The following is a 13,582-nucleotide window of genomic DNA, read 5'->3' as shown; positions in this document are numbered from 1 at the left end:
TTTTTTTTTTGTTTGAATGGTATTGACGAATGCAAAGCGTGACTACTATTTCGAGTTACCTAACAAAATGGCTGCCGACGGCCATATTGGATTTTATTAAAAACAATATAAATCGGTAAAAATGAAGTGAAATTTATCCGTGTTCGCCAATTTTTGTAAAATCTGAGATGTACTTGCACACTAAATAGCGTGTTGTGGAAAAATTTCTAGAATTAGGTCTTTGGACTGAGGCCGCTAATCGGCCCTAAGTGGTTCATGCACATAAGTCGAATAAATCTCATCTGATTTTGCTAGTTTTTGTTTCATTTGAGAGATAATTGAATGCCTAATAGAATGGTGGCAAAAAAGTATCAAAATTGGGCCCTTGTACTAAGGCCGCTACTCGGTCCTAAATGTTTTTCCCATGTAAGTGTAGTAAAATTCATCCGATTTCGCCAATTTGTTGTTTTACTTGAGAGGTACTTCGTACGGGCTTTCGTAATTGCGCTAAGCGCAATTTTAAAGATGAACACTTTTAGTAAATTTGCACATGCCGCCCTTGGGCTAGGCGAGCAATAATGTCAAGTACTCAATAGGCTTACGGAAGCATTTTGGAAAGGGACGCAAAAGGGTTACAGAAGTATTAGGGTTACGGGCGTATTAGGGCTGAGGACGTATTGTGGTAACGGACAAAATAGATACGGGGCTCAGTCGAAGCAAACGCTCCGACTGTTCTGATGCCTTGTTTTTTTTTATTTGAAACAAGAATATGATTACCATCCCAAAAAAGAATGAAAATCGGAAGTTAATTAGAACATAAACCATGAAACATTGCCATGATCCCTTCAATGCCGTAATTACATTCACCTTCGAACGCTTTGTTCTTTTATTCTAATATTTAATAAAAGGAAGAGAGCAAAAAAATATTTATTTTCATGAGACTAATGTTCCGTTACGCAAAAAAAAACATTGAAAAAAATTATGTGAAACGAAACAAATTTTCTTCACTTTCACAAACATAATTTAATTTGACGGACAGCTATCAATCATTTTTATATGGCAGAGTAAAAGGTATGTTGTAACGATACCTTTACAGAAGCAAATATGAGCAGCATTTTGCAATAACCAATTCTTCCAATTCTGCTCTGCGGATCCCCCTACATCTGATATTTTGTAACTATGACAAGACTGACATTTTGACGCTGTCAAAGTAGAAACCGCGCAATAATATAAACATTGATCAGCAAATACATCACACACAAAACTATAGCTTCAGCGGGTAATGTTTTTGTAGGGCAAAACAGTTTTAACAACAAAATGAAGCAACAATAACCACGAAGCAGCTTGTATTATCTGTAAAAAATATGTATTCAATTTGAAAAACGTTTTCCTTCAACAGATCTAGTGACTGTTCCTGCGCTGAATGGTGTGACATTGGCTTTGAAACGTTCACTAAAAGATGAAGAGCCGAGAAATCCGAGAATCCGAGAAAAAGAGTCCTTCCAAAGCAAAAAGATCCTCATCGACGTCTGTGAAAGAAAGAAAATCACGAAGGCATGCATTGTCAAGGCTCGTACGATTAGAACTTGGCGCACTTCCTATCCCACATCTGAAAAGAAAATTTATTATTTAGATTGTGACCCGAGTGCAAATAAAGTTCAATGGAATCGCTGGCTTCGAGGACAGGACATGTTTGGAGCTCTTCAATGACATTCAGTTAGTGCTGGTTCAAGATTGAATGTCTGATGGGCGATATTATTGCATCCAAACACTTGCTGGACTTTGCCGAATTTGAGCAACATTTCGACACCGGTACTCTCAATTTACACGAATTAATCGAGATGGTGTTTCTGACGAGAAACTTTTTTCCAACGATGCTGCACAATTTGAATTTGTTGCAGTTTTCATGAAGTTATGAAACAAAAGCAAATTCGGTTGTGTACTTTGATGACTCATTATTCTTCTATGTTCTAGGAAAGACTACAATTGCAACAAATTAACCAGCGGATTGCAACAATTTCCGCCTCAAAAGAATTTAGTGTTGGACAAAACTCAACTTCGGACTGGCAAAGGCAAAGCTATATCGTTCATAGCGTATATTCTCAATAATCAGAAGGAAAAGGATTTTGTCAACATGCGACGAGTTCACGGTACTACGTCAGACTATCTACATGCACTGATTGTTTTATCTAGGGTGATTTATCCCGTGATACCGGTAATATGTGAAAACATGATAAATCGTTAGAGACCCAACGTAAGAGAAGGAATGCGCCTGGTCGATTGTAATGTTCGCATTTTTTGCTGCAATGTGATGGAAGCTATCCAATAAAGTATTTGGAAACAAAAATGCTCTCTTTGTTGTTGCTTATTTTTACTCCTAATAAGTGGAAAGATTATGACATCTGTAGCTCGTAGTGGGCGAAGATAGGGCGGAGCGCCCGATGACGATTCGGTTATGGGCAACGAAAACGGTTAACTGGATGATAACTCTACAATGGACATCTTTCTGCTCTTCGCAAGGGTCAATTCTCTCATCAGCCTTAGTCAATGTACTTCATCACTTGATCAAATTTTGATCAGCGAATGTGCATTGGTGGTAGATATAGATGCCAACAGCGTGTCTGGATGGCAAAGATTATACGGAGAATATTCAAAGAAGGTAAACAGTGAATGAATCCAGTTTTTGTAACAAACTGAGCCGGTTCAAACACAAGATTCAATTCAATTTTGTTTACATCAATGGGTAGGGTCCGTTCTGCAGCCAAAATAGAATGCAATATTGTTAATCGTCGGGATATAATTCCCATGACACTAAGCAATAGATGTTTTACTATTGCCTCAAATTGACCTTAAATATTAAGAATTGTTTTGTGGAAGTGACTCGGGATTAAATACTCGAACTTTTCAAAAGAAAGAGTAAACACAGGAGAAAGGCAACTCTTATGGTTCTAGGATATGATGTGTTTTACCGGAAAGCTTACAATACATAAAAACTCTGCCCACACTCATTAGAGGTGTGACGGCTGAAGTTTTTTTTTGAAAAATTTCAGGTCGGTTTTAAATTTGGTCATCGAGCCTTGCCCAATCTCGTCCAAACCGAATTCACAAAAACCGTTGCTTTCGATTTTTTAGCAGGCGAAGCTTTTCACGTCATGTTTCTGTCAGACCATTGATATCGAAAAATTTAGTGAAGCTCCAAATTCTTAATAAATTAAATCGTTTTTTTCAAAACGCAAACAAATTAAATCGTTTTTTTCAAAACGCAAACAAATTAAATCGTTTTTTTCAAAACGCAAACAAATTAAATCGTTTTTTTCAACAAGCAGACAAATTAAATCGTTTTTTTAAACGCGAGTGTTTACAAGGCTCAACTAAAACGATGGAATACCAAAGTTTGGTTGAGTTTGATGTGGAGGACTTAATTGTTTATGATCCATATCCTATGGAAAGCTCACAAGAGGACTCAATAATTTATGACGAGTTCGATGCAGAGAGCTTAATTCTTTTTGATCCAGAACCAATGGAGTCGCAGGAAGACTTAGTAATTTATGATCCGGTATCATCTGAAGACGAATCGAGTTCAAGCAATTTTCAAGGTAAGTTTAGTGCTGCTTTATGTTACGTTATAATTACTGTTGGGTATCTTATGGGAATTGAGGCTATCGGTTCAGACATCTGTTAAGTGTCATCTGAAGGATCTTTTTTTTTAAATATTAGCGATCATTACTACACTACTTAGAAGATTGGCCGTTCTCTGTAGAAACTCTATGACCACAGCAGCTTGTAAACCACGACTGTAAAACCAGTTTTAGTATTTGATATACTCACGTCTTTGCTATAGAATTGAGAATGGCGTCTACAAAATTCAAGCAGATTTTCCAAAACGGCATGAGCTTTCCCATTATTGTTGTTCGAGTTCAATAACACGTAATATCTTGATCAAAACCAACGTTTCAAGTTCACCAACATCCAATTGTTTCCAGTCATGCTTCTCCTGAAGGAAAGAAGGCAGTTGCATAAGCTTTACAATATTTTATAAGAAGTAGAGAGCCTTTTTTTCAGAATCAAAAGCTCAACATAATGTACGCAGACTTACGTTCTAATCTTGATTGATGGGTAACGGCTTCTTCATGCTTCGGATTTCGGATTCTTTTCTCGAGTTTTCGGCCTCTCGCTCAGGCACTTTCGCTTGTAGCCTTCACTTCGTTCTGGCTACAACTCGCGAAATAGCCTATCGTCCAAAACAAATGCGCATGTTGAACTCGCAAAACTCGCATTTGACGACATACTTTCGTCTGTCTGTCTGACGGAATGGATGCTTGAGTAATCGTTGATTTTGTCTTCGACTCGTGGAGCCTGAATTTCAATCTTTCCATTGCTGCGAGATTATGCAATGTGTGTGAAGGAGAAATAGATCTTCCCGATTGCTACTCATTTCCTTATGTAACTTTCCTAGCATGTAAATTTTGCATACCACCAAACTCAAGGAAAGTTTAGGTATTTTTGAAACAACGCTAAAATTGAAATTAGTTGTTGAGCGAAGGAGATAGTTTGCTCTGACAAAAAACGGAGAAATGTTCGGATTTTTCCTCTGTTTTACCATTTTCTGTACATTTTTGTATGAATATTCCCATTATAACAGTATTATTGTAACCGAAGAAACTCATATTCTCATATTATTGATTATGATCTTTGCAAAAGTCTTCTTAATAATTTTAAATGTTTCAGTTCGTACTTCTCGGAGGGTTAGATCTCTTCATAGCTGGAAAAACAACTGAAATCATTATTTCCACGTTTTTTTTGTACACAATTCTTTCAAGTGGTTAACATCTCGATATAAACTGATCTTGTCATTAAAACTAAAATCGAGTTTATCCTGTAATTAATCTTTTTACACGATAAAAGAACTCTAAGTCTTTGCTCACTAAATTAGAAACTGAGAGGGTCCTTAGATTATTCTACATACCACGTTTTGTTTGCGACAATGAATGAGTAGCATTTACTAGAAGATGTTACTTGTAGAAGGTTCTACAACTTTCATGAAAATCCAACCCCAGTCAATCAAATTTTTATATCAAAACTAACGGTTTGAGTCTCAAACTTTGAGAGCTTTATGAGAACGTAACAATTTCCAGCAATCATTGCAACTACTTTCATATACAGCGAATAGTATGAAAGCTGACTTATGTGCAATGCCAACGCACTTCAAGCATGAGTGACACTCTATATAGGATACTGAAACTTGACATTGTGTCACACAGCTGTAAAACACCATAAAAATATTTTCATGTAAAATAGAGTACTTTCTGCAGCTGACTATGATCACTTTTGCTTGAAGTGCGTTGGCAATGCTCATAATAATCATAACGCAGAGTAGAATGTAGAATTTCATGGTGTAGGTTCTACATGTTTGATAAAAGCAAAAATTCATAATTAGTCTAGTCGATAAGGGCAAACGTTTACCAAAATCAGCTGCTCAAACAGCACTTAAAATTCTTGCAAACTTTTTCTAACAAGAAGAGACAAAAAAATTTTGCCTTGTTACAATACTTTTAGAAGTATTTTAAGTGCTGTTTGAGCAACTGATTTTGGTAAACGTTTGCCCTTATCGACTAGACTAAATAAAAGATCCTGTCATACGCACATAATTTATCCGAGGGACCAAAAACTCGAAAAAAATACAAAATTTCCCTCATTTTCGGCCCGAAACATAAACAGTAATATGGAAAGGAAAAGTGTTGTTGTTAGCCTTTTATTAGAATCTACTTTAGATGTACATTTTTAGTAATTTGATTTGCAATGAAGACACTATTGATGATGATAATAAATCACTTTCTCATTCTGGAAAGAATAATTATGCGGATTGGAAGATCGCTCGTGAAAATTCACTATGTTTGATTCGGCTGCTTTTGTCACTTATGTTCACTCATTTTTATTACAATTCCTTTTTTTAAGGAATTCTTGAGCACAAAGATAACAAAAAGAAGAGTCTGTATTGTCAAATCTCGATTTCGAGTCGATTCAATCGGTTTGAATTTTAAATTTTCTGAGCAATTTGATGGCATCTGTTAGATCGTCTGATTTGTCTATTTCAACCTAATTAAACGTTGCAGTATGAAATATTTCGAAATTCCGTTAATTTAAATTTCTCTTAAATCTTCAATCTTTTATTCTTTTAATTTTTTAACAACAAACATACATAAATTCATTTAAAAAGATTGTCAACATTATTGAACAAAACAAGCTCTAACAAAAACAAGTTTTTTTTTTAACTTTGAGAACATTTACCTAAAACATAACAAGCTTTTTCATAAAACTTTTTTTCAGCCTTTAGAACATTCAGCTGTTCTATTAGAACTAACTTTTGAAGCTCTTCGATATTATGTTTCGTTAAATCGGGAATCTCCTTTAAAGAAAAGTGGTTGAGGATTTTATTTAGAAATGGGAGAGTAGAGTATGTAATGAACGCTCCTACACTGGTTGTATAAACTTACGTTTTCTTCACGATCTTTTTTCGGTGATAGTTGCTCGTCATCCGATACACCACTTATGTTTGATTGCGTAAATTCACCGAAAATGTTCGATCCTACAATTTTTGATGACGTATTCGAGGCGGTTTCAATTACCGAAACCAAATCCGGTTTGTCGGACGACAGTGACTCTGATGTCGGATCAATTTCGATTGATTCACACAGCAAACCTCGATCACGTAAAACCAATTCACTACCAGACGGGTCCATTGACTCACCTAGAGTTCAGAACAAACTAAGTCGAGACTAATACTAAGACCACTCAGGTACTAAGGCGAAAGTAAAAATATATTTTCTCCTTAGTTATGCTAAGTGAGTCAAATTTTGGTGGAGATTTTTCATGAAAGGAACAAACACTGAATAATGTTTCCTCTCGTATTGAGAAATTACAACTTACCGGTTGCTTGCGGTATGATATAATATTCGACTGTCGACGGTGTCTTATCAGCTTGTGATTTCGATGTCGGATTCAGTTCGATTGATTTACACAGCAAACCTTGATCACGTAAAGCCAATTCGTTACCAGACAGGTCCATTAATTCAGCTAGAATTCAGAACAAACTAAGTCGAGACTAATACTAAGACCACTCAGGTACTAAGGCGAAAGTAAAAATATATTTTCTCCTGAGTTATGCTAAGTGAGTCAAATTTTGGTGGAGATTTTTCATGAAAGGAACAAACACTGAATAATGTTTCCTCTCGTATTGAGAAATTACAACTTACCGGTTTCTTCCGGTATGGTCGAAGATCCGACTTTCGACGGTGTCATATCAGCTTGTGATTCCGATGTCGGATCAATTTCGATTGATTCGCACAGCAAACCTTGATCACGTAAAGCCAATTCACTACCAGACAGGTCCATTAATTCACCTAGAATTCAGAACAAACTAAGTCGAGACTAATACTAAGACCACTGAGTTACCAAGTGAGTCAAATTTTAGTGGAGATTTTTCATGAAAGGAACAATAAGGTCTCTGACCATGATGTGTGGTATTGTGACAATTTTTAACTTTGTACGTCGTTTTCTTGAAATCCTTTGACATCCAGGAGTAATGGTTAACTTTATTATGAAGATTGAACATTTGGCTTCGCAATTAATCAAAAATTAATCGATATTTAAAGAATTTCTTTAACTAAGGGGCCGTTCATAAATTACGTAACGCAAAAGAGGGGGGGAGGGGGTATCAGTCTAGCGTTACACAGCGTTACAGGGGGAGGGGGGGGGGGGGGGGGGTGTGACAGTAACGTTACGTCACGCAACATATTTCGTACTAAAAAGTCTGTGCAGCGAATCGAGTTTCAAATACATGGTTTGTAACATAAAAAAATCAAATTAAAACATTTCTATTTAAAATAAATTAAAATGTGCTTAAAAACTTGCACATTGCAACATTATTTTTCAGTAGGTGACGCCCGAAACTTATCACCATGGACATGTCTGCCTAAATTGTAAAAAAAAAATCCGAAGCAATCGTATACATACAATTCGTGTAGTTTTTTTGTAATTACTGTAAGAAAAATATCAATTTTTTTCATGAGTTGTGTTACGTAACAAATCGGGGGAAGGTGGGGGTATGACCTTGCGTTACACTAGCGTTACAGGAGGGGGGAGGGGGTCTTGAAAATGTCAATTTTTGCGTTACGTAATTTATGAACGGCCCCTAAGTTTAATTTTTGAATTGGATCGAGATTTGCGTTATGGTGTCCGTGATTTGTGGTATTTTATATGAAATTCAATAGAGACCGATATTTGGAGGTATCTAAAGCGTCATACAAATTATACCGCAAATCAAGATCCAACATAACCGTGCCGTGATTTGCGGTATATTTTATTTTACATGTAAATTTGCATAAGCAAATCACGATCAGGTTTTCGCATCCGCACATCATGGTCAGGGACCTTAATGTTTCCTCTCGTGTTCAGAAAATTACAACTTACCGGTTGCTTCCGGTATGGTCGAAGATCCGACTGTTTCCATAAGTGCAGCAAATATTTTCTCACCCGCGTTGAGCTGAATTTTCTTGCCGCTTAGACATTTATCTTTCACTCTTGATTTCATATTATTAATTTTCTTATAAACTTGATTTTTTGTTAAAATTACATCGTTTTCGAACGCAAGGACGTTAATTACATTTGTCATTGCTGTTTCCTTCAGTCGTTTCACTTTGTTTGTTTTTTTTTTGTTCAATAAAATGGAACCACACTTTTGCATTAATAAAGCAAATGAAAAGTCACTCACACGAGATTTACCGTTCAGCGGGATACTTTCGGGTAATGTTTCTTCGGAACCTTCAGTCTCATCAACATCTTTTACATAAAGACTTTCGTCAATTTCGATTTCTTGCTTCGATGCCATTTCAGTTGTGATGTTGTTCACATTGCAATTTATTAGCAACAACTAACTTAAACAATAGCATTTTTGACAGCGTTAATAGACCCGTTCAAACTTCGAGATATCGGGAGGATTATAATTTTCTCTTTATGTTTGTAACGATTCAAAACAAATTATCGAGATTTTGCTTCATCAACCAATCATTAGAAAAATAAATATTAGTACTATTAGAATACATTAGGAGTGAGTGTAATGAATTATAGTGTGTTTGTGGAAATGTAATTTGGAATGAAAATAGCACACAATTTAGCACTTGTCTTCATCTTGAGGAATTCTTTTGAAAAACAGCCTACCGAAATTTTGGTAAGAAAAGTGCAAGCTTTCGGTTTTTGATCACCAGCCATACAAGCTTCGAAGAATTTTTTTGAAAGTGGTTTTGGCTTCTAGGGTCGAAGTCCTTTCTAGGCAAATATAAAAAATTCAATTAGAAAATGCGTCCGATTTCGGTAGGCTGTTTTTCAAAAGAATCCCTAAATCCCCTTTAATCAATCGGTTTCTTATGTCGTATGACATTGTATGGTATGAAAAATTTCTTCTGTCTCTTTTTCTGAAATTTCGGAGAGGGAGAAGCTTCTTTTTCACAATGCATTGAGATATAGTTTTTGTTCATAGGGATGAAAAGTGGAGACTCGCTTCCCGAGGACAATAGCAAATAAGAAGAATAGAAGAGGATAAATTACTAGCAAAAGATACGTTTTGTCGACTTAAAAAACTATTTAACTTTCACTTTTTCCAATGCCTTGGCTGGACAAATAAAGTATTTAAATTTATTCAAAAACGTGAGGTAAAGTTAACTTTACTGCACGGATCCAAAACTTTTACCTCAAGTTTTTGAATAAAATACCTTACTTGGCAATGAGATAAATGATGGAAATGGTAATCCAAATCCTCGGCTACGCCTCGATCGGTAATTTTCACACAAGAAGTACCACTTCCATCATTTGCCCCATTGTTAAGTAATGGACTATTACGATGAGGTGATGGTGATTTTAATAAGCTTTCTGGAGTTTGTTCAAATTTTGACTGAACATCGAGTAGAAATTATTTTGAAAAGAAATTATTAGCTTCGACGCAGAAGTTTTCTTTATCGTGGCAAAATTCTAACCGATATCTTTGCTATAGAACTGCTGAGGTGTTTAAACTAAAAAATTTTCATTTGATGATTCGACTTAAAAACGAAATGTTTGTCTACATAGTAAAGTATAAAACTTCCAAACCTGCGAATATTAAGACCAGCAGCTGCAGCACCTGTCAATATTTGTACTGCCCTGCCGCAATTCGAAAAAAAAACATAGCTAACGCCGACCCGTACGAAACACCTATTCGTATCAAAAGCCTTTAATGTGAAACTCTTCATTTCTCTTACTTCATTTTCTTCTCTGCTGAAAAACTATTCTCCCTTTAAAATCACTTACATTATCCACTCTTTGCCTTGTTATCATATACAACTAAATTGCCGGAGGCAATATAGACAGCCCCGTACGAAGACAAATTTCATAAATTCCTATTTAAACAGCTATATACCGCTATATTTAACTATATTTCACTATAAATAAACATTTCACAGATAAATATATGCTATTATATAGCTCTATATGCCTGTATATAGCTCAATATAGCTGTATATAGGTATATATAGATGTCCGTATATGGAATCCCTGAAACCCCACACACATAACAAATTATTTCCATGTTAACAGAAACTCTCTAAGTATCATTTTTCCCAAGATATTTCTATTTTACTAAAATCCAATATGGCCGCCGGCAGTTATTTTGTTAATACGTTTCAAACAAAAAAAAATTCATGAAATTCGGTCAAAATTTACTCGAGATATTGTCAAAATACACCACGTTCACTGTACTTCCGAGTAGCCAGATAAGAGCTCACTTCAAGAGACCTAGCTCACGCTCCGGAGAACATAATTTCATGAACTTTTTTTTCCCTGATTGGTACGGTCAATACCTATCTAATAAAGTGAAAACAGACGAAATATGTTCAAATTTGGCCGACCTACAAGCAAAAACTGCTTCCCGCCCTGTGCCTGTTTCACACCAAGGGGTCTAACTCACGAGTCGGACATCCGATTTCCATAAACTTTTTTTTTGTCGATCGGTATTGTAAATACCTTTTATTTGACGTATCACTTACAAGAGTTTAAAGTTTAAATGTCCGGAGATATCTTCGAAAAACCGTAAAGCACTTATTGGGCCACAGCTCGGGAGGGGTCGATCCAAAATCACTCATCTTCGAACTTAGCCTGTCTTTTGACATTACCAAACGGGAAAAAAAAAGAATTTTCAAAATCGGATGCGTTTTACTCAAGTTATCGTGCAGACAGACAGACGGACAGACGGACAGACGGACATTTTTTTTTCGCGGATTTGGCATCTCTAGACAACCACAATAGGTTTCCCCTTACTCAGGGAGTCCAATTCGACGTGTTACAAACGTATGCGTAAACCTATAAGACCCCAGTACTTCGTACGGGTCTAATAATTTCTAATAAAATAACAAGAGAAATACTAGAAATTCTTTTGTTATTTCCACTGGAAATTGTTTTTCTTACAAATTACGGCAGTAGTACATACATGCTACTTTTGAAAGTAGTACCTATTATAATTTAGATCGACTCTTCACTTCGAGACGGTAAGGGAACTTGCATACAGTCAAAGTTGAATTAATGTCAGTTCTTTAATTTGTGTTGTATTTTCTGTGATTGGCTTAACGTTTCTTTCCCATGATTCGATACCGGTGAATAATTAACGTATCAGTGGGAATTGTAATTTAGCGGCAGTGAATTATAACTCGCCGGCGGTGAGGTATAGCTCACCTGCAGCGAATAACAACCCACGGGCAGCAAGTTCATTCACAGTCAGTGAATTCTAAGTAACCAGCTAACCGAGATACAGTTTTAAATTTCGAAAAACATGATTTGACACCTTGACTCTGGGCAAAATATTAAAAACAGGTCTCATGTTTATAATACTCGGCTAAATAGAACGCTTTTCGAAATTGTACACAAACATTTTGGATGAAGCATCTAACCGACTAAACCAAGGTCTAACTTCTATCAAATTGGTCTGTCAAGTGTAGTACATACTATTTTCGAAGACAAAGTAGCACCTACACTAACATGAGCTTGCCAGTGCAGTGTTGATAAGGACAGCTCGCCAGTTAATATAAACTGGCAAGCAGTTTATATCAATTGGCGAGCGCTTCTTATCAACTGGCAAGCAGTTCTTATCAACTGGCGGTTGATGTGAACTGTTCGCCTGTTGATAAAAACTAATTGCCAGTTGAAAGGCGTAACTCCGGTATCTCTGGAACTACTTAACAAATTTTGATACTGTTTTTTCACTGAAAGGTAGAATTATTGCTGATTTCTTGAGCCACACTTAAATGCAATCGAAAATTTGTTACTTGAGAAATATCATGTGTCTCTGGAGAGTGTTGTGACATAAAAATGGTTTCCCAATTTAATAATTAGCTTCTCTGAAATGATATTTAACATTCTTTGAGTCTATTAATCAGCAGGAATTTTTTTTTAGAATGTCGTTTACGGTCACGCATTTTGATATTTGAGATAAGTTTCTTGTCATGGTACAATGAACTACATCTCAATTTTTTGCTGAAGTGTGCTTGCGACGAAAAAATTCTTCTTCATCCAGAATTATTCTACTAATATCAGAGTTAGAGATGTGTCGGCCCGGTCCGAAACTCGGATTTAAAGTCCAAGAACAGGTTCAGAGGGATGTCTGAAACTACAAAATTTCAATAGATAAACCAGTATCAGCGTTTAAGATGTTTGAAAATAAAAATAACTCTTTGAATCTTTACGAATATCTCGCAAAAAAGTCCGTTGATCTGAGATTTATATTATAATGTAAGCAGAGCAGCATGTAATGTAATGTATGTATGCTTTTTCCTCACGGTTGGTTTGTAATGGGGGATGGACAAGAACTTCTAGCAGGAAAAAATTAGCTCACTCCACTGTGCCGTTTTTGAGAGCCAGTGGATGCGACTACCGCAAGCAGTCAGGTACTGCCTGAGCACATATTTTAAATTGGATCGGTAGAGGGAAACAGTTCTAAGATATACTGTGTAAAAATTATTGCTTTCGGTCATCTGCACTCGGAGCAATAACAGTTGAAAGTCAAAATTTCCCCATTTTCGAAGAGTAATATATCCTTGGCAAAGTGACCGAGCCAGCCAGTTAAGATTGATTCTCGACGCAGTTAATAAGCTCTTTCAAATAGCGACAATTTTTTTTTTTTTTTTAAAGTGGTCGTTTATGGTACATTTTCAAAGAAGTTCCTTTTTTCATTGCCCTCGGTGAAATTTGGACACTTCTGTACCTTTCTGGCAGCGTTATTTTAATCCAATTTGTTGCTAATATTGTAGCCTGAAGTCTAAGCTTTACAACTATTCCAAGAACTGTTGATGATTCAGTTTTTCAATCGAAGTCACTCTACTCTGAAGCGCTCGAAAAAGAAATTATTTATGAAAAAAAAATTACTGGTGGTCGGCGGTCCCTATTTAATATCGTTTCAGTCCAACCGTGCCAACCTCTTTTATTACATTTCACTGAATTTTAAAAGCGTTTTCCAATATTGCAATAATTTGTCGCACAATTTCTCCGAATTATTATCCTCAACAAAATTTGTTTTAATTGCAGCTCC

At 36.0% G+C, this 13,582-nt stretch overlaps 1 protein-coding gene across 3 annotated transcripts; it reads right to left on the bottom strand.

Moving 5' to 3' along the window:
* Nucleotides 1–6,239: 6,239 nt before the first annotated feature.
* Nucleotides 6,240–9,162, bottom strand: LOC119082005. 3 transcript variants are annotated; one of them, XM_037191318.1, is made up of 5 exons: nucleotides 8,449–9,162; nucleotides 7,233–7,379; nucleotides 6,907–7,053; nucleotides 6,474–6,727; nucleotides 6,240–6,385 (listed from the first exon to the last, which is right to left on the bottom strand). In XM_037191318.1, exons 1-5 carry the CDS (start codon nucleotides 8,864–8,866, stop codon nucleotides 6,248–6,250), a joined length of 1,104 nt encoding a protein of 367 aa, XP_037047213.1. In that variant the 5' UTR covers nucleotides 8,867–9,162; the 3' UTR covers nucleotides 6,240–6,247. The 3 variants fall into 3 exon arrangements, with proteins under 3 accessions (XP_037047213.1, XP_037047216.1, XP_037047214.1); XM_037191321.1 differs by having other exon boundaries at nucleotides 6,907–7,005; nucleotides 7,332–7,379; XM_037191319.1 differs by lacking the exon at nucleotides 6,907–7,053.
* Nucleotides 9,163–13,582: the final 4,420 nt, after the last annotated feature.

Source organism: Bradysia coprophila, unplaced genomic scaffold, assembly GCF_014529535.1.
Source record: "Bradysia coprophila strain Holo2 unplaced genomic scaffold, BU_Bcop_v1 contig_373, whole genome shotgun sequence".
Classification (NCBI taxonomy): Eukaryota; Metazoa; Arthropoda; class Insecta; order Diptera; family Sciaridae; genus Bradysia; species Bradysia coprophila.
The sequence above is the reverse complement of the archived record's forward strand: the minus strand, read 5'-3'. Positions and strand labels throughout refer to the sequence as shown.

Coding starts and splice junctions, on each gene's coding strand:
- LOC119082005 (XM_037191318.1), bottom strand. CDS start 8,866: ATGGCATCGAAGCAAGAAATCGAAATTGACGAAAGTCTTTATGTAAAA. Junction 7,380..8,448: donor GACCATACCGGAAGCAACCG/GTAAGTTGTAAT, acceptor TCTGAATTCTAG/GTGAATTAATGGACCTGTCT. Junction 7,054..7,232: donor GACCATACCGGAAGAAACCG/GTAAGTTGTAAT, acceptor TCTGAATTCTAG/CTGAATTAATGGACCTGTCT.